The sequence below is a fragment of the Chelmon rostratus genome, chromosome 15 (genome assembly GCF_017976325.1).
Source record: "Chelmon rostratus isolate fCheRos1 chromosome 15, fCheRos1.pri, whole genome shotgun sequence".
NCBI lineage: Eukaryota > Metazoa > Chordata > Actinopteri > Chaetodontiformes > Chaetodontidae > Chelmon > Chelmon rostratus.
The window spans coordinates 3721679-3743085 of NC_055672.1; the positions used below are offsets into that span (position 1 = coordinate 3721679).

General features: G+C 44.4%; 1 protein-coding gene across 3 annotated transcripts in view; it reads left to right on the plus strand.

Moving 5' to 3' along the window:
* slc4a11 (solute carrier family 4 member 11) overlaps window positions 1-21407 on the plus strand; it is an 83808-nt gene that overhangs the window by 49210 nt on the left and 13191 nt on the right. For all 3 annotated transcript variants that reach the window (XM_041953550.1, XM_041953551.1, XM_041953552.1), the window contains 9 exons: window positions 3694-3775; window positions 4979-5102; window positions 9239-9448; window positions 12624-12708; window positions 13675-13800; window positions 14504-14617; window positions 17405-17537; window positions 18379-18452; window positions 20976-21204. In XM_041953550.1, coding sequence (XP_041809484.1) covers window positions 3694-3775; window positions 4979-5102; window positions 9239-9448; window positions 12624-12708; window positions 13675-13800; window positions 14504-14617; window positions 17405-17537; window positions 18379-18452; window positions 20976-21204 — 1177 coding nt within the window. The remainder of the gene's footprint in view (window positions 1-3693; window positions 3776-4978; window positions 5103-9238; window positions 9449-12623; window positions 12709-13674; window positions 13801-14503; window positions 14618-17404; window positions 17538-18378; window positions 18453-20975; window positions 21205-21407) is intronic.

Genomic DNA, 21407 nt, shown 5'->3' on the forward strand with positions numbered 1-21407 from the left:
TGTAATTTACCTGGTCATATATCCCGTACTTGACTTTAATGCTGTATCCACGCAGGCCGTTGGATTATTTGCGATTAATGTGATTTGCTTTCGTGCGAGCGAGCGGAAGATTAGAATTGACAACCTCTCTAGATAACAAGGTTTCACAATTGACCCAGTCCGAGTGGCCATCTCATCACCATGTGACATCATAGCATCTGTGTCCTGCATGGTGATTGGCTATGATGGATACCTGATATACAGTAATTGTTTCATCTGCCACTGCCTGTGTGGAGCCCTCCTGTGTTTTAATCACTACCTTCAGAGTGCCCTCCACGAGCCACACTTTGAAGGAAACAAATCATTTCCCTTTCTGTGTGTGTGTGTGTGTGTGTGTGTGTGTGTGCTGGCAGGTCTACCCATGGTTGAGGCCACAGTTAATCTTGAAGGCAGCATAAGATCAGGAGGTTTTATTGAGGTCACCTCTGAGCATAATGTAAAGAGTCTCCTTGCCAAAAGGACTCGTGGCCTTTCACACACACACACACACACACACACACACACACACACACACAGAAACCATGAATCTCCATGAATCTTTGTGCTTTTGAACCTGCACATTTCTGTAGATTTCCCGCTGCTGATTTTAGACTGGCACAGCAGCCAGGAGAAATATTAACATCACTGTTTTTTGACTGGTTTAGCATATTTATTGATTCGTCTCCCCCTTATTTGTGACAGACTGCATTATCCTCGTGTGATTTACAGAAATTGCAATCTGTTTTTCCCCCCTCCAACCAAACCGTGTGGATAATGCAGTTAAAGAATTCACCAAGAATCCCCAGAGATCAAAGGGGGCGACGCAGCCATCCAGTCTTGCCTTCCTCATATTTTTTCATCACTTTCCATTGAAGTTTGTCACATTTGATATGCTGCGTGTTAGCATCTGTGATCCCCCCCCCCCCTGTGTGTGGAAACAGTGGTGTTTGCATACCAAAAGCTGATGAAACAGAGCAGAAATCTTCACATAACTGACAAATATCAAAGGTGCATGTCTTAATTAGTCTCCCACTTGATCACATCGGCGACCTTACTCACACCCTGCTGCCTCTCCTCTAACATCCAAGTCAGGTTGGTTCACCTCAGCTGGAGACATGTGTGCTCCAGTGTCCCACACATGTGTATTACAAAGGGGGTCGGGGTGGTGGAAGGAGCCACGTTGGCACATCGGAGCTCTCCATCAGCTTAAAAATTAGCTTAAAAATGTGCTTATTGTGACTTCCCTTGAATGTTTGACCTTCACTGTGCAAAGCGATGTGCAGAGTTTTCACACCAGAAGGCTGTTTCCACATTCGTCTGCTGCGGGGCTTCACTGCGCTCACCTAAAACCAGAGCAGCACGTCCTCAACAGGAAAAAAAAGGCTCAATAGTTCGACTGCAAGCAGGTTATTTCGATCCATATTTAAATTTATTGCTGGTGACCTCTAGTGGACATAGTCAGGGGAGGTAGTATAAAGAGCAAAAAAGTCCAAATATGGGTCAAACAAACAGGCCTTTAAGCCAGCAGACTGCTGTTTGTGACCCGTGTGAAGCTGAAAATCAACGGTGGCTTTTTTTAATTTATGTAACGTAAAGTTACATCCAGCCTTGATATTAGTGTACTTATTTTAGCACAAATCATGAGCTTTTCCTTAAGCTAACCCGGTAGTTTTTGCCGAAGCCTGAGTAAACTGTTTCACATTAACAGCATGAAGACCAAGTCAGCAATATTTGCATATTCATAGTTTCTGAACTTTTTTGTGGAAAAAAAACCCCACATCAGATGTAAATTATTATTCCAAGCAGAGAGTTTTTATTTCTCTTAAAATGTAAATAAATGCACAGCAACATAATGTAAGAAAAGACATTTGTCCGTCCGTAAACAACCATCGAATGGTTGTAATATGAAGGCTGAAGCTAGCGGTGTTAGCCGTTAGCTTCTCTCGGGTGCTCTGACATTGACCACCCGCTCTGCTGGTTGGAGGACCACAGACGTCCCCTCAGCGCGCCTCGTCCCCCTCCCTCTCTCCGTCTTCCCTGTCTTCTCCTGGCTCTCCTGTAACCCCTGTCTCCGTCTTTTTCATCCTCCATCCCTCCTCTCTTTATCTTTTAATCTCTCTTTTGTTCTGTTTGCGTCTCTCTCTCGCTCCGTCTCTCCCCTCTTCTCCTCCCTGACGTCAATGAGAAATTGGATGGTTTTTGATTATTACATGGCTGTCAGGCTTACTGCTATTAATTGAATTGAATCCCCGTCCACCTCCTTCACTCCTGCGTCCCGTCCTCCCTCCCTGTCTCCCTCCCTGTCTCCCTCTCGCTCCTCTTTTCATCTCGTCTTTCTCTCGCTCTCCTTCTTGTTTGTCACGTTCTTTGTTTTCTCTGTTTTTTTTCTTTTCATTCCCTTGGCCCTTCTTTGCCCCTGTTTCTCTTGCCTACATTTCTTCCTCTCTCTCAGTTTCATTCTCTCTCTCTGCATGTCTCCTCCTTCTTGCTCTCTCTTCCTGTCTCGCTCTTTTTATTTCCCTCTTCCCCCTGTCTCTCCTCCACCCCACATCCCAGCGTTTCCTCCCTCCTCTCTTCCTCTACAGGCTTCTTTTCATCCTTTCTTCCCCTCTTACTCTTTATCTACACGCTCTCTCTCTCTCTCTTATTTCTCCGTCTCTCTTGTCTGCCCCCCCCCCTCTCATTCTCCCTTCCCGACTCTCTCACTCCTTGAGCACTGTGATACTGTTGTCATGGTGACGCCCATCATTTTCTGGCATGAATGGAGGATACTTTATTGATGAGACGGCGTGGCGGAGAGAGGGAGAAAGGGGGAGTGATGGAGAGAAAGACAAAGACAGACAGACAGAGAGGGAGAAACCACCACCGGGAGGGAAAATCAGAATGATATGGAAATGATCGTCCCCGCTGCTCACGATACAAAACATTTCCACCCTGCAATTTGCACAGCGCTGATGAGTCGAAGAGGATGCTGCGAGCCAAAGCGCGCTGAATCTTCTTGAGGGGTTTGGGATAGTCGGGGCTGCTGAAGAATATCCCCCAAAACACTATTATTCATCGCTCTCAGCGTGAGAAGTCGGAAGGGAGATTCCTCTTATTAGGAAGCAGCGAGCTGCTTTCAGCTGTGCCCCCAGTTGCCCGTTTTTTAATGATTTGCGCCGTGTAAACACGGCAGCATAATGAAATGTGTTTTTTTTTTTTTAATCTGCGAACACGAGCGCTGGTGTTTTCTGGAGTTGGATGGACATCGTTATTAGCGTGTCGTGGGGTGGTGTTTGCACACAGTGCAGACTGGCATCGCCGTCTAAAGCAGAAGGCGAGCTTGTTAAACACTTCTGATGTAGACATCATATTGAGAGGCTTGGCACAGCAGATCAGGCTCTAGATTTCTATTGAACATTTTAGGCTTTCGGCCGACACCATTAGGCCTGATGAAGAAACGAGAGCCAGGTTTTGTTTTTATATATTTAAATATTTTAGATTGAAGCTCCGGAGGCTTTGATGAGTGCAGTGATGAACATGTAAGTGTCCATTTTAGGACGGAGGGATGGCATGCTTTGCAGGAAAGAAGGAGAGTTCAGCTCTGTAGCAGAAAACAGGAGTGTGTGAGGATCAGACTGGACCTGAGGTCCATCTCAGTTAACTTGCGCTTCACCTCTGGCCTTTCGCCCACAGTCCACCTGCTGTCAGAGACGATCCAGGGGGTGACAGCCACGGCCACCGGGGTCCAGTACCAGCAGTCCTGGCTCTGCATCCTGTAAGCCTGAATGTGTGTGTGTGTGTGTGTGTGTGTGTGTGTGTGTGTGTGTGTGTGTGTGTGTGTGTGTGTGTGTGTGTGTGTGTGTGTGAGGTTTAGAGATGAAACAATTCATGAATTGTTCAACTGGACGATCAACAAAACAAATTAGCAACAATTTTAGCAGGTTATCAGGATTCATTCATCATGCAAAAATATCAATTTCCTTCTTTCATACGATTGGAAAATGAAACATTTAGATTTGGGACTTTTGCTCTGACAAAGCAAGCAGAGCTAAAGACACTGAACTTCACTCTGTGAAAACATTACAGGCTAATCAATCAATGCATTAATGAAACAGAATAATCAACTGATTGATAATGACAGCGTGTGACACATATGTGTACTGTAATATATGTTCCAGAGCTCGCACTTAAGAAAACAACAATAATAATTAATGCATAAAATGAGACATTTTTATTCAAATCATCCAACTCTGAATGACCAGAGGTATTACAAATGCACGCACAACTAAAATAATTTATTGCCACCGTCCTGTTAAAACCACGTATGTCCTGCATCAACTTTTCATGAGCAAACAACCACATTCTGAAGAAACTGACAGTCTAATGGATTTTTTTTTTATAAAGTTAATACGTGTTTTAAGGAGACAAATCTCTCTGTTGGCCTTAGTAATGTAATGTAAGTCAGGTCGTTAAGGAGTAGAGACGAGGTCCAGGTGGATGGATGTGCCAAAACCGAACCAGACCTGAGTCATCACCATGAAACACATTTATCTTTCAATCGTGATTTTAACAGTTCAAGTCGGATCACAAAAAAATTGTGTGATTCAACGGATTTTGTCATTAAATTTGCAAAATTTAAAAAGCAATCTGAAAGAATTATAAATCAAATCGGATATGTGGTTTTTACAGCAACAATGTGTGAATGTGTGTGGGGTTTTTTTTAATCCAGCTGAAAGAACTGCAGGAATTTAAGTGTGAGTGTCTCTGCAGCGTATCTGTGTGTGTACATCTGTGTGTGTGTGTGTGTGTGTGTGTGTGTGCGTGCGTGTGTGTGTGTGAACGCTCACCCAGCACATTTGAATAGTGTCTACCTGTTGCTGCAGAGACCGAGAGGTCAATCTATGGAAATGAAGGACGCTGCCGGTGAGGTGAGGCGTTGACATTTATAAAACCTCCTCCTTCTCCCTCTCTGCTCCAGCTGCAACGTGAAGCATCTCCAGAGGCGTCACGTGTGCATCTCCCGCCTGGAGAGGCCGCAAAACTGGGGGGAGAACTGCTGCGAGGTCCGCTATGTCATCCTGATACTGGCCCCGCTCAAAATGGTAACTGCCACCCCCAGAGGGAGGAGATGATATGTGGGATTTATCGGACTTACTGTGTTTTCTTCTATTCTTTACATCATTTACTGTATTTTTGCTCACTTGTAGTTACTGTCCCCCTTCACTTATTATTAATTCAGTCATTCACTGATGATGTTGCTGTGAAGAGATTCTTCTTGCATCTCCACTGCCAGTCATTTTGCTTTTTTACCTCTCAACATGCATCAGCATATGATCAATGCAAGCATCCTGATGCTGTAGCACGAGTAACCGATCATTTGCATCCCCTCCTGCTCCGCTTTCTGCTGCTGCACCTCAACAGTTAAAGCTTTCTTTATTAATTAGTCCGCTCTTTCAGATTCAGTCACAGTCAGCCACCTGTCGCAAGTCCAATTAATCGAATGACAGCTGTGTTTCTCGCTGCAAGAAGACACTGATAAGCACACGTTACAGTAAAAACTGGATCCGAATGTGACAATAACAGCTCAGAAAATGTTTTCTGCAATTTAAAGTAAAAAGACGAACGAGGAGAAAACACGAACGAGCTGCTAATTACGTGCCCGAGTAATGAAAGTAGTAAGAAATACATAAACTGTTAAACTGCATAATATTTGGGTTGCAAATGGTGGTTTTAAAATGTGATTTGCTTTATTTTGTATTGTCATTTTGAAAATTAAAAACCAAACCACCTCTGGCTTTTTTTTCCCTTTAACTCTAAGAGGAAAGCAGGATTTGAGTTTTTAAGTTTAAGTATTTAAACGACCTTAAAATGACCTTATTTCATTTTCAAGGTCATTTACTACCAAATTTCCTTGGTTTTTGTGTTTTAATTCACTGAAGTGTCACTGATGCAGCTGCAAAGCTGCCAAGTGACTGTTGAGCTGAATTTAATCCGAGGGCCTCTCAGGGTCTCGCGTGGGCCCGGGCGTCCTGTCGGCCGAACCTTTCGGGTCACTGTCGTGTGCAGGATTGCTGTTTTCTTCAGCTCTGAAGAGCTTGCTGTAGCCGGTGGAGAGTGCCACATATCCTGTTATACCCTTCCCCTCCCATCAAAACATGAACTCTCTCTGCTTCCCATCAAACCACTCAACCCTCCGCTGCTTCATCCTGAGCTCTCTCTCTCTCTCTCTCACACACACACACACACACACACACACACACACACTCTCTCCGTCTTCAGATGGCTCTGATTGTTGCCCCACTCCAGATGGAAAGCCCCTCAAACCCTCCACCTCTTTGAGGGATTTCTTCATGCTGGCCCCACTTTTAGCGTGGCATCCCCCTCACCCCCGCCCCCGAGCGCAGCCGTGTTCACCACCCTACCATCAAACTGAGGAACCGCCGACCCCGGCAATCAGCGGAGCCTCGGCCAGCTGCGTCGCGTCTTCTGTTTGTTTGTTTGGTTTCTATCTTTTTTCCCATAAACCCTCCATTGTGTCTGCGCCCTCCGAAATGCTTCCAGCGCCCTCCCTGCGAGTCTTCCAGGCTGCAATCACAACCACTAATGGCATTCCCACAGACATTTATCTAAGCCCCAAGTAAACATAAAGCACTATTATGTCTCAATTATCCTTGATGCTGACTGCTTCTGCAAGAAAAAAATCTTTGGAGAGGCATGATGATGATGATAATAGAAATTCCTTTGGTTGGCAAATGTATGTAATCTGGCATGTGTACGGGTGGACCGTTTCCATCACCCGCCATTTAGAGAGATTTACAGCATTTGTGGCTTTTTTTTTTTTCTCCACGCGGGGCGAATGTGCCGAGCAGACGTGACCTTTCTCCAGAAACGCTCTGTTTCTCATTCGCTCAGTTCAACACGTAACCCGAAAGCGCCCGTCAACACGTTCCTGTGCTGTTGCCCTCGAAGAAGCTCCTCCAGCTCTTTTGCTACTTAGGCGAGCGGCCGTCAGTCTTTTGGTGTTTGGACGCCACGTTGTTACTCACTTTCTGCGCCCACATTTTCCCAGTCAGCCTGTTTAATCAAACAAGTGACCTTTAAAATTTAAGTAAATCCCACAATGAGAAGCTCTCTTTTGAGTAAGAGACACTCCGAAACGTGTGCAGCTCCCTCCTCTGTGGAGGATGGCAGCTGTGGTTGCAACGGCAGTAACAATGGATTCCTCTGCAGCGTGATCCATCCTCTGCTATTAAATCATGTGTCTCTTTATATTTTCAACATGACTTCTGAGCTTTAACCTCCTCACAATCCAAAAACCAGTCTCTGTGGACACTGGGGACTTTTTAGCCTCGCCACCATGGTGGCTCTATGGATGAATGATAATTCTGTTCAGACATTCATGGTCCTCAGAGGATGAGTCCTGTTGAATTTACCGATCCCCCGACTTTCCCTCAAGTGCCACTAAGACGTTCATATTATAGCTTTTGAGTGAATGAAATTTGGAACACGCGTTCATTTTCCACTCAGGATGAATCATAATCGGATGAATATTCTAATTTATCCTCTTCCACATGTTAGCGTTATTACTATGAGCGTGTTAGAATCAGAATCAGCAAGCATGTGTGCACATACAAGGAGTCTGACTCCGGTTTAAACGCAGATCTCAGTGTACTCGTGTAGGAAAACAGCTTAACAAGGACAAAAAAGACCCCAAAAAAGACTGAACAATAAGTTAAATGGTGCAGAAATATAAAATAAACAATATGTACATGGAATAATAAGGCAATAAACGATATAAACAATGAAATTTACATAATATATGTGATTATATTATATATATTATATTACATATTTATGTTGACAGTGACAGTGAGTTGTGTTAGCATGCTAAAGTTAGCATTTGCCTGAGAGCACACAGTCTGACAGAGCTGCCAGCAGGGCTGGGTCTCCACTGGAAACCCTCATACCGGCTCAAAGTCCAGGGTATCCTGTGCCTTCACGCAGGAAGAGAGCCTTCACGTTAATCAAGATCCATTCTCTCAGCTCTTTCAGCTCTGGTCGGAGTTCAGTCACCGCCGTGAAAAAGCTTGAAGGCTTTAGTTATTCTGTTTGCCGCAGCAGCTGCTGCTGCGCGTGCCGAGCCGGGCGATGGCGGCATCATCACCACCTGGCTAACAAGGCTTCCCTGGCACCGCGCTGTCTCAGAGCCCGCCAGTACATTATTACCACCACTCTGTGACTTGTGACAGCATTATTTCTAACAGATGTGGGATTATTGACAAGAGCTCGCCCCAAAACACCAGCTCCAAACCTGCCACCTACCCAACCCACGTCTGTGGTCGTAATGTTTGGACTACACTTCATGCTACATCTGTAGCACTGTTTGACAGCAAAACATGAGGTTTTTGTGCTTTTTATAAAAAGATGTTTTCCAAATGAGACACAGTTTATTCACAGTTGATCATATACATGTTTAATTTAATTGACCAGATGACAAAGAATGTGTTTCTTTGGCTAATCCAGTGAATTAGATGTAAATTAAGGTGCTTTATGAAGTAATTTCTGAATCATATTTTGACAGTAGACAAATCTGTTGTCTCGTCTGTACCCGGCGTCCAAAGCTGTGTTCAACTTGTTTGATAACAGGACAAATTAAATGCACTGCCGTCTTTTTATGTTTCTCATCTGAATTTAAAAATCGATATTTCCACGTTTCACTGGAATAAAAGTTAAACTAAAACCAGAAAACAAATTTTATTGTTCTATCTGTATTATCTGCCCTGACTGTATCTCTGCTATAGCCTGATATAAATCTATCAGGTGTCCCACAGGGGCTGTTTGGTTTTGGTTTAACTTGCCGATTTGATGATGAAACCGGCTAAAGCTCACATGAAAATCAGGAAAACAAAATAGTGCATTATATATTTATTAATCCAGTTATCAAACAAGCTGAACACAGTTTTGAACATGGAACATGGACAAACTCATCTAAGGAGGCTCCGTTTTAAAATTGTGATATTAATACTTCAGTTTGAATTTTTTGGAATAAAAGGCTTAAACGATAATATATAAAAAAAACTGCAGTAATCAATGTTTCTATATTAACTATGCATGAAATGTGACAGACTCACAGATTATTACATCCGGACTCGGCGGTTGCAGCATCTTTCAGCTCATCGCTTTCATCTTCTGGCCTGCAACACTGGCGACTCATTTCTCTCCGTGCCCCCGTCCACAGAAAAGCACCAAGACAGCGATGGAGCTGGGCAGGACGTTCGCCACCCTCTTCTCCGACATCTCCTTCAGGCAGAAGCTGCTGGAGACCAAGACGCAGGAGGAGTTTAAGGAGGCGTTGGTGTTCCAGAGGCACCAGCTGACGGCGACCAACCAGCAGCCCACCGCTCTGGGGAAGGAGGAGACCGACCCCCGCAGCCACAAACCCCTCAAGGTGGGAAGCGGCATTTTGCATGTTTCTGTACTTTTTTGTGTTCATGTGATGGCGTCGTGAGTCATTCCCAGCGCCCTGATGATGAGGCGTGTGATTGGTTGACGTTTGCGCCACCCTCCCTCACTTTTCTCTTACTTTCCGTCGTCTCATTTCTTACCGGAGCTCTGCAGAGAAACGAAACTATGCATGTTCATTTTTTATTTTTTTATTTTAACTCTCTTCCATTTCCGTCTTCTAACCCCCCCACCTCCTCCTCTCCCTCCTGCTCGCTCGGCTGCCTCGACTCTTCCATCTTTTCTCCCCCCCCTAATCAATCAGCATCAGCTCCTGCCAGGCCTCCTCAGTGGGTAAATGACCTTACATCTCTCACAGTCCTGTCAGAGCTCCCCACCCCTTAGCTACACATGTACGTGCACACACACACACATTAACACACACCTCCAGAGGGGCTCTGCTCAATGCCACGGACCAACATCTCCTCCTCATGTTGCGGTTGACAGGCCAGGGCTCCCAGACATTTCCCCTTGTGTTTCTTTTTTTTTTTTATAGTGGAGGATTTTGTTAGGTGTTTATCCCTGGGCTTGAAAGGCTCAGTGCCACTCAGTGAACGAGGGATATATAGAGAAAGACGGATGGAGAGAAAAGGGGGGAAGACGGGATGGTAGAGGCGGAGGGAGCGCAGGTGAACTCAAGAAGAAACAGAAAATGATGAAATGAGAGAGAAAAGAACAGGAAAAAAAAGGAGAGACCACCCGCCTCCTCCACCTCCTTCCACATCTGAAATTGACATCGGACCACCCGCGAGAGCGCGCCGCTCTCCTGTACTTTAGAAGAGCGACGCCGGGTTGTTGTTGTTGTTGTTGTGTTTTTATGTTTTTCCTTCCCGTTGCTTCACTCCATCGAATGGCAAACAGGTGGACAGTAATTCCTCTCTGAGACACACACACACACACACACACACACACACACACACACACACTGTGGCCTCCCTGTAATAATAAATGAGTCCATGATGTATAGGCGTTTAATGGATGAGCAGCCCTGGTTGAGCAAGCGTGTGTGGCGCCATAAACGTCCACGCTGTCGTTTGTTTTCAGGTTGTTTACGTCGAGGCGAGTTGCTTCGTTCTGCCGACAAACTTTTCCAAATGATAAACGAGGCAGGGATGATTTTCCCGGGGGCTTTTCCTGCTCACCCACCCACCCGTTCCATTTAATTATGTAATGCTATGTTCAACAAGAAAATGAAACATTGGGTAATTGGATAATTTACTTAATAAGCTCAGTCAGGACGGCACATTTGCTCCCTATCCGCTGTAACCTGAGAGCTCATCTTTTTAAGACGTCTCCTCTCAATCACGTGGCTCTTTCCCTTCCGTGCTCTCAAATTCTCTAAAAATACACTAAATCTTCTATCCCTCGCCGTCGCGTCTCTGTCGTTCTTGATCGTTCTGGGGACACGGGGATCTTTATTAAATCTAAATGCAGTCCTGCTGATCTGCTTACTTTGTTTTGGATTACGCAATTGAAGCTTTTCGAGGACTATCTCGTTAAATTCGATGATTCAAATCAGCTTTCGGAGAGCCTCCTGTGGAATCACCGGTGCCCTGGCTGAATCATCAAATGGGCAATTTTTAATCTAAGCGTGTCATTGTCCGCGGCGCAGCGCGGGATGGACGAAGAAGATGCACGACTTGGATGCAGCCTCAGGCTTTATGTGCTCTTGCTTTATTTGGAGGAGCTAAATTTGGAAAAAACGCCTAAGAGCAAAATCTAAACTTCACGAAAACATACAGGAGCACAATGAAAACTCAAGTTTGCATTTCATCGTTCTACAAATACCAACATGCGCCACCTACAGGCCAGAAAAGTAATATCAGCAGCTGCAGTTTGGATCTGCACATGTCGACGTGGTCATGTTGCCACCTGCAGGCAAAGAAAGTAACAACACCTGTTTTCAGCTACTTTATACAACTCAGAGGGAAGTATTTGATAACTTTAGCTGATAGTTACTTATGATACGATTTAGATGAATAATCCAAAATATAATCAACAATTGATGTATTGTCAACAAGTTAGCATTTTATTGATCTCTGGGGTAAATTCACAGGCTACCCAGGAGTATAGCTCCATCTTTACCAGCTGAATCAGATGAATGCATTAGTGCATTAGCATGCAGGCTAGTAGATTATTCTAAAATAGGCCATTCTGCATAATGAGTACTTGAGTATATTTTGATGTTAATGCTTTTGTACTTGAATGCAGGACAAAAATCCTGTATTTTTCCTCTGCGCTTTTATTGTTTCAGGTTGATTTTCTCTCTGAAGTCTTCCTGAACGCTACTTACTGTCCAGACACCACAGTCCAGACCAGAGACGAGCGCAGTTGATAAAAATGTCAATACACTCTCCTGAGTCTCCTTGAGTTATTACCATGCACTTGAGCAATGAGCTTAACGAGCAGTAGCGACATGAGTGTTTGCAGACTTTTCTTGCCCTGGGATTTGCCTGTCAGGTAGCCTAAAAGGAATACCTGCAGAGTTAAATCAGGGCTGACAAAGGTACTACCCACTTCATTTAGTTTAACCTATATTTTAATGTTAGAATTAAACACGAGTCAAAAATAAGATGGTATTTCTTTTTGAATTCATTGTGTTCCCTGCGCTTCTGAAACCAAACCTCTATAAATAAAGTACAATGCAGTAAGTACAATGTTGTAAACTAATGTATAATTTATTGCTCTTTTTTCAACAAAATCAAATCAATTCAACTTTACCATTCAGATATTCAGAGCCAAAAGACAGAATTTAGTCAGCCTACATTGTTAGATTTCTGTTATTTTTGGCCTCTGCATGCCAACCCTTTTGCTATGAAGCAAATCAAATCTGGTAAAGACCTTCAGAGCAAAAACTGTACTTTTTCCTGTATTCAGCAGAATACACTCCAGCCAACAGAATCCTTACAGTTATCAGATTTCCACCGTAAAATGCCAAACACAAGCAGCATCTATAAAAAGACGAACTTCAGTTGCAGGGCTGCAGGTGCACAGCTGTCAAATTTGCAGCCGCTGTTACTGTCCTTGCCTGTAGATGGCGCACTTTGGCGTGTCTGCATTTGCAAGCTGCTGTCAGGCACGTGTCCTTGTTGGAGATCTAACCTTTTCCCTTCTGTCCACAGTGTAAAGACTTCTTCAAAGCCGGCCGGGGGATTTATGAGGACTTGTGCCGCAGGCTGCCTTTCTACCCCTCTGACTTCACAGATGGTAGGCTGGACCTGGACTCATAGTGAAAGTGAATCATCTCCCTTATTATGCCACACTGGGGCGCCTCTGGCAGCTCCTCATTTGTCTGTCACCTTTTGCCTCAGATACATCTGTGCTGCATCTGTGTCACATCTAGGCCCGTCTCCAGCTAAAATGACTGTCTCAGATGTCTTGCTGCTCTCGCATGTTCCCGTATGGACAATGTTATTGTAATTTCCGGAGTCACCAGACAAGGACATTGCCGTACACATGCTCCATTGCAGTCTCGGCAGACTGGTGGTTGTATTGGCTCATCAAATCATTGTCTTTATCAACAAATGTGCGATAGGGTTTCTGTCCCCGGTCAGAACATGTTACCTGACCGTTTTCAAAAGAGGATTTTTTTTTTTTAGTTACCGTCAGAGAAGCTTGTGCATTTCAGGAAGCAATTGATTGTTTTAAAGGGTTTGGCACTGCTAAATTAAACCAGATGAATCGACTCAGTTGACCTTGATTGTAATAAAAGACTGAGCAAAGTAGAGCAGAGTAAAGTACATTTAAGGTGAACAGCTTTCATGCTGGCTGCTCTCTTTCCGAGCGCATTCACTGGCCTGTAACAAAATCAAGATATTTCTGTCTTGTGAGTGTCATCAGATAATGATCATCTGATGAAAGTCACAGGGCCAAAATCATTGTGATCACATTAGAGCCCAATTAAAGTGTTTTATTCCAAAACGAGTTATCCATCATGTGGATAAAAGCGACAACTGTTCTCGCGAAATGATGGATGGCGAGATAGCGAAGCAGATGACGAAGAGGGCAGTGAGTGGAGAAGCCTCACTGTACATCCTGGATGGTCCGTGCGGCGGAGGCGCTGAATGATGAACTCGCTTCATGTTTTTGGCATTTTGAAATTAAAGTGTTGAACCTCCCCCGCTCCATTAGGAGTCGAGTATGACTCATATGTTTGTGTTTGTCTCCCCTCAGGTATAGTTGGCAGTAATAAAACCCTGCTGAAGTACATGACCACAGCCATCTTCCTCTACATCGCCATCCTCCTCCCCGCCATCGCTTTCGGCTCCCTCAATGACGAGAGCACACGTGGCGAGATAGGTACGAGCGGATACTTGAATGCAGAATGTGAACGCTTTCTTGGAGACTTACTGAGTGTTGTAGACGGGACAAACTACTAATTCCATACCCTATTGTACAGCATGTCATTTAATTTAATCTGTCTTTGAAGATTTTACAAGTAATTGAATGTATGACATCATTGATCCAGAATAATGTTGAAATTAGACTAGTGGTTTCCTCATGAACAGACCTACTGTATTATTCATGTTGAATCTACCTTCTTTTTTTTTTTGGGCTAAGCTAATTCGCTAGTAAACACTTGCCAAACAAAACAGAGAAAGCTAAAGAAAGCAAATGAGTCTGAAGATGCGTTTGAAGACGTGCACTGATTTGACACTTGTGAGATCAGTTTTCAGTTTTCAGCACTGACCTCAGAGCAGCCAGATGCCCCCGCTCTGCAGACCCTCCTCCCAACCAATCAAACCATACAGTAAATGTGACATAAAACCAAAAGCTAAGACTGCTTTCACAGCACAAGTAATCAAGACATTCTTAAAAATACTGATGAGTGGTGCTTTAAAATTGGTGCAGGGTTCTGCATCATATTAGCATTGTTTGAAAAATTAATTGGAAATTTACTTCTGCTTCAGTTCAGACGAACCTAGCAGACATTCACGCTCATTAATTAACGCACATCAGTCCTCCCTCCTGAGTTTTCTCTGCGTGCGTCCTCCCTGTCCAGATGTTCGGAAGACCATCATCGGCCAAAGCATCGGCGGGGTCATCTACTCGTTGTTCGCCGGCTCTCCTCTAGTCATCCCTCTAACCACAGCTCCCCTCGCCATCTTCATCAGCGGTAGGTTTCCCCTCTTTCATTCAGCTCAGCTCAGGCAAAATGCACTTATCTTTACAGCTTCTGCCAGCGGCAGATTTGAAAAGGAGGCTGGGGGTGGGTGGAGTGCTAAGAAGATTACGTCAAAAATCAAGGGAAGGAGGCACCCGACCGTGTACGACAGCAGCTAGAAACTCCTGCGTCCTCATCTGCTCTCTCTTTGACCAGAAAGCACCACTGTTGGAGTAATTTAGCTGTTTGTTCACACATATGCCCCGGATGAGTGTTCCTGGTGCAGTCAAGCAGAAAGCACATCTCTCCAAAAACTTGTGTTTTTCAGGAATGAGGAAAATAACTTTTTTTTTTCCTGCGCTGATGTTACGTAATGATTGGTTTCAGGGGGAAACTCGCTCGCCACATACACGAACACGTAACTTTTATTCCGTTCCGAGAGAAAACAGCATGTAAACTGTTGTATGGTTTCTCCCAGCAGCGGCGTTTTGTTGGTTGGAATTTAAACGATCTTGACGGCTGGAAGCTGCAGAACGGGTCACTGGTGAGGAACAGCAGCAGCTCCGAAGTCAAGATGTAGCTTTAATATCAAAGCTGTTTGTTGGGTGTGTGGCGTGATGATCTTTGAAGTAAATGGGTTAGAATTGTGTTAAGCTCATCCTCTTGGGGATAATTATGCTGCATTTCCAGCGGCCTGTCTGAGCAGAACAATGGCTTGTTTGTAAAGTTGTAACTCATCTGCGCACAAATCTGCTCAAGATTACAACTGAGTTGTTTTGGTTTCAACAATTCCTTTGTCCTTTGCATGTTTGGATGAAGTGCGTTAACCCTTTAATGATAAACACTCTCGAGCCACACGTCATTTAAAAATGGCCGCAGAACAGACCATGAGGCCATCTTGCTAAGGGCAAAGTATGTGAATAAAACTGCAATGTGTGCCTCAAGTGACATGAGGTGTCAGGAAGTGGTCAGGCCAATCAGAGGCCGTCCTGCAGCCTGCAGCACATGACCCGGTCTGGAGCCGGTTCCAGTACACCGCAGTGGATTCACTGATACTGTGGTGGGTTTAATGTGTAAAACAACAGAAGCAAATGTATCCAAAACTACGGTTAAATCACCCTACAACCAGAAACCATGGATTCCAGAACCATCCAGGGTGCCAGAAACAGACTCACTACAGCCTGCAACTCACAGCTGCAGTCTGAAAACAAACCAATTATAAAGCAGCAGCCCGCAATGTAGAAGAAGAGCAGTAAAGGAGGCAGAAGGGGAATACGAGGAGAAAGTGGAGCTACAATGCCAGGAGGGCAATCCCAGAAGCGTCTGGCAAGGTCTAAGAACTATGACAGATTACAAGCCCACCCCTACCTCCTTGTCAAGCGCTGATGTGTCTCCAGCAAGTGAGCTAAACACCCTGTATGTTTGCTTTGAGGCCATCTGAGCAAGAAGAGTGCCCACCTGTGGACCTCACCTCTGTACTGATGAAGTGCTCAGTTACTGATTCATTGATTTTTGTAAACATCTGCTTATTCTCAATCTGATGCAGCAACACATTTCAAACAAGTTGGGACAGACAAAAGACTGGGAAAGATGTGGAACACTCCAAAAACACCTGTTTGGATCATTCCACAGGTAAACAGGTCGATTGGTAACAGGTGATAGTATCATGATTGGGTATGGATGAAGGAGAGTGTCATCCATCAGGGTTAGTTCCCACGAGGACGTCACAAAGCTCAAGGACCTGGGATTAAACATCTCACTGTCCATGTGGATCCGTGACTTCCGGACAGGTAGACCCCAGGTGGTGTGATTGGGTGGACACACCTCCTCCACCCTCATCCAAAATACCACAGCGCCCCTGGTCTGCATTTTGAGCCCCCTGCTGGTGCCACGACAGAAACCTACTCCTGAAGGTCAGCAAGACTAAGGAGCTGATTGTGGACTTCTGGAAGAAGGAACTGCGCCCCCCTTAATATCAACGGTTCCTCGGTGGAGAAGGTGTCCACACCGCTGTGACCTGGACGATGCACACTGACTCAGTGGTGAGAAAGGTAAGGCAGTTTCACCTGAAACGCCTGAGGAAATTCCACGCATCCCTTCAAATAGTGATCAGTTTCTACCCCCGCACCATCGAGAGCATCCTGACGGGAGCATCACTGCCTGGTGCAGGAACAGCACCGAACAGGACCGGAAGGCCCTGCGAAGAGTGGCTCGTTTGGCTGAACCTTCAATAGGCCCAAAGGATATTCACACCAGTCGCTGCAGGAATAAGGCTAATGGAATGATTAGGGATCCCAACCAGCCGGATAACAGCCTTTTCTCCCTGCCGCGGTCTGGAGGAAGACGCCGGAAACACCAGGCCGACACCGAGAGGCTGAGCGAGAGCTTCTACCCTCAGACCGCGTGGATCCTAAATGAGGCCATTTACAACAGCATTACACTTCACTGTGATTGTACCTGATGCGATCACACGTGACGAATAAACTCGATTGATTGATTGTTGGTTTTTTTATTTCATTCTGTAGGCTCGTTTGTTTGGTTGTTTGCTTGTCACAAAGAATTTCTCAGGCCCGACTGATTGAATTTGACAGAACGTGAAAATTTCTTACTCTTCTTTCTATACAGTAAAAGCACTTTACAGCTCAGGAGACATATGAGTTTGTCAGTGTGGAGGGGGGGCGACGTGTTTACTGCTGTCAATCAACAAGATCTTAGCAGTGATTGCAGCACACTGGTTGGCCGATGAAGTTTGATGATCTGTTTTTGACGGTGTGCTTGTGTGCACGTGCGACCTCGCAGTGATCCGAGGAATCTGTGACGACTACAACCTGGACTTCCCGGCTTTCTACGCCTGCATCGGCCTGTGGAACTGCCTCTTCCTCATCCTGGGAGGGATCTTCAATGTCAGCCTGCTCATGAAGCTCTTCAAAAGGTATTTCTCGCACAGTCACACTTTTCAGCTGAACTCCCTTTAATTGTTTTCATGTCGGTAAAAATCCAATTTATTGAAGCAACGCTTACATTTGCTTTTATCTGCTGCTGCGCTTCCTCCTCCGTCGAGCAGAAAAATGTTTTAAATTGGGCGGTCACGCCGGCGTCTGCAGCAGAATCGCTGGCACTCGACGGGAAGGTCTGTTTTGTACAACAGACGGTTTTTACAGGAAGCAGAGTCCATTCTGTGCAGCAGCTCTCCTCCATGTTCCCACACATCCAGAGCTTTAGATCTTCGCTTCTGGTTCCCTTTTCAGCCAAAACCAACAGATATTTAGTTCTCTTTCATGCTCTGCCCTCTCTCAGCTAAACGAAAAGGTAAATATACTCAAACCGGGAAAATCATTCTCTTCAATGAATTTTCATTTTTACATTTATATGACGTGTTTACGTCTTCAATCAATGATGCAGATTAATTTTCTGATTTAAAAACATTTCATGCAAACTCTAATTTGACATATTAGTCTGTAGCTTTGTGTTTTGTTTTAGCTAAACTCTGCAAGTCCAGGTTAGATTGGGTTTTTGGACCCTGGCGTTACTGCCTGCAGGTTTAGAGATTAGATTAGATTAAAAAACGAATAATGGTAACTCATGTTTGCTTTTTCAATTTTATTTACATTGTTCTTTCTGTAGTCATCAATTATTTCCCTCGTTATTGATATTTTTTTCCACCAACTTTGCAGGTAAGCACAATAAATCAGTTTTGTGACACTTTACTTCTTCATGCACTCCACTACAACAGCCTTGACTGTCACTTCTGTCATGTTTCTGTGTTTTTCCAGGTCGACGGAGGAGGTCATCGCCCTCTTCATTTCCATTGCGTTCGTGGTAGACGCGGTGAAAGGCACGGTCAAAAGTGAGTTCCTGACGCACGTGTCTCTTTTCTTCTTTACATCACAGTCTCGCGTTGCTTTCACCGACGCCTCTTCCCGCCACGCCGCTGTCATTGTGGCGGCGCAAATCAAGACCTCGTCGTCAGCCCTGGCTAATCAGAGGGGATGCTAAAGCTAGCACCATACCTGCTGTCAGATCCACCACCAGCCCTGTCTGCGCACAGCCAATTACACAGAGACAAGACGTTGTCAAATCCCCCAAAGAATCCGAAACGACACTGTATTACTGCTAAATTTTGCAGATTATAATTTAAGTGTGCAGCTCATTAATTAATATGGCTGTCCTCGACTGTGGAATCCTTTGTTGGCTGATTGTCATAAGATCTCTTCAGTTAGTCATTTAGTCCATTAAATTAAAAACTGTCAAATAGTTCTTTCCACTGTTATTGTCCCTCTGCAGATGAATGCACTCATACAGATGGGTCTCTTGAAAACTAGCTTATTAAAGAACAAGCCATCTTTTTGAATATTATTGTGATTGCAGGTAGAATTTTCCAGTATTTACTAACAACTTATAGTAAATTGGCCAAGGGGAAGGAGCAGAGCCTTTTGGATAGTTTAGAGGTGGGAAAGACAGAAAAATGCATTAGCTCCTCTGTCCCTGTGGTGGGTCAGCAGACCGAGAGGCTGACAGAGATACTGTGTACTAAATTAATCAATCCAGATTTTGAGCGCAGCCTGCAGCCGTATTGCACCACCCCTGCCTTTACTGCATTTTACTGTATCATAAATATTCTACACAATTTAATTTCCAAAAAATGAGATGACGATAGCAGAATGTAATTTATTTTCAATGCGATGTTGTCCTGTTTTGGAGATTGCCGGTGCAGTAGTTCAATTTTCAGAAGCCATTTGTAAAATACGCTCGGAGCTCATATGCCATTACCATAACATTAACCTATGCCATTTCCTTGACACTTTTCATCCAAAATATTTTGCGGTAACATGAATGAATGCATTTCGGGGTGTGCATCCAGTCTCCTGTACAACTTTGCTTGCTGCATCACTTTCTCGTGGTTTGATGAAAAGGCCTGCAGAGGGAGCAGCACACAGGTCCATCACAGCCTCGTCAATGACAGTGATGATAGAAAGCGTTTCTATTATTCTATTATAAGCGAGGCTGTGTCGTTCTTCTTATTCAAAATAGCTGTAAAAGCGTTGCAGGGTTTAACACACCAGCCTTCAACACGATGCCGCTGAAGGGACAGGCACACACTATGAATGCCGGGTTGATCTGTACAGTGTGTTGTGTTTAAGGATTTGTTTGACCTTTGATCCCGTCATTCTCATTCAGATGATTTTAAACATATTAACTGTTTCTGAGCCAAATATCAAAAAAATGGTAAGCAAACCAGTGCGGTGTAGTTTCGGTGATTTTTCTTTTATGATCCAGTTGATCAGGTTTCAGCGCAGAGGCACAGCTCAGCTGAGGTTTATCTCACTTTTACGCCTTCAGCTCTCCCTGCAGACTTTACAGTCCTTGTCACCCAGGTCTCCTCAACCCATATTTCACCTAAATTTAGTATTTTATCTGTGTTTGGGTGCTGATTGCAGCATAAACAACACAAACCATTTTTAAGGCTGTTTGTGTGTGTTGTGGAGAGCAAAACAACAAGGCAAACCATCATTCAGTGTGCTGTTTTTACTCAGTACTCAATATGTGTCCTTCTGCAAAAAAATAGCCCTAAAAAACAAGAAAAAAACAGTAAAATTGGGAATATATTACTCAAAATAAGCAACAGAACAGGAAAATTTAGCTTACCAAGTATTGTAAAACAAGTAAAAATATCTAGTCTCAAAGAACCCACAGTTATCTGAAATATAGTGACTGAAAAGCAACAAGCACATTTGTCAGGATACAGAGAAATCCTGACAGTTTATGATTCTGGATATTCTAGTGTCAAACATAAAGTTACTGAGAACCAGTAATAAAAAACTCAGTAAAAAGCGATCTTATTAAGATAATTAAGGGAAAAAAGCATGACACAAGTGAAACATTGAAACTGGCTGGTAAGAAGATGCATCTTATCAGACAAGAAAACAAGCACATTTAGCTTTGATTTAAGACATTTCCTCCTCATTAGGTTTCACTTTTTTACAGTGTGACTGTTCAGATTTCTGCAGCTGCATTAATGCACAGCTAAATGCTAACATCAGCATGACAGCATTCTCACAATGATGACACTAATATGCTAATGTTCGGCAGCTATAATGTTCACTATCTTAGCTAACACTGCTAATTAGCTCTAACCCAGAAGACGGGCATGTAGGTGTTTGGGAACCACACTGGCCACCAAACTCACTAGGATTCATCAAGTCTGAACCAAATTTCATGGCAGTCTTTCTAATATTTTATGACATATTTGACTGATATAGCCAACACCTGCTAGCATGGCTAACAATCTGCATGCAGTATGTGTGGGGTTTCACGTCCTTGTTGGTTTCAGTCGTCCTCAAATTGACTAAACACTGCGATGTGATTTCAGTCTTTCACAGGTACTACCACTCCCCGACGCTGGCTAACAGTAGCATAGAGGACTTCCCTCAGGGCCGAGTCCTGCATGGGGGGAACAGGAGTGAGGTGGCGGCTGGGTTGGCACTCAACGCCCTCCCTGAATCCTTCATCCAGTGCACTCGAGAGAGGCCCGTCCTCTGCCTCCTGCTGATGCTCGGGACATTATGGATGGGCTACACCCTGTACCAGTTCAAAAGAAGGTATGTGCAGCACTGCAGCGCTGCAGCACTCTTAAGATAAATCACTGGAGAAGTTTAAATTGTGTTTGGGTGGGAGCGCTGCCGGCGGGGCGAATACTGCTGAGTTGGCCCCTGACTCTAAAGATTGTCAGGAGTGACAGAGCTTGCAGGAACTTTCCAGACGGGCTCTTACGGAGCTCCCTTTTCTGTCGAAGCTTCTGTCC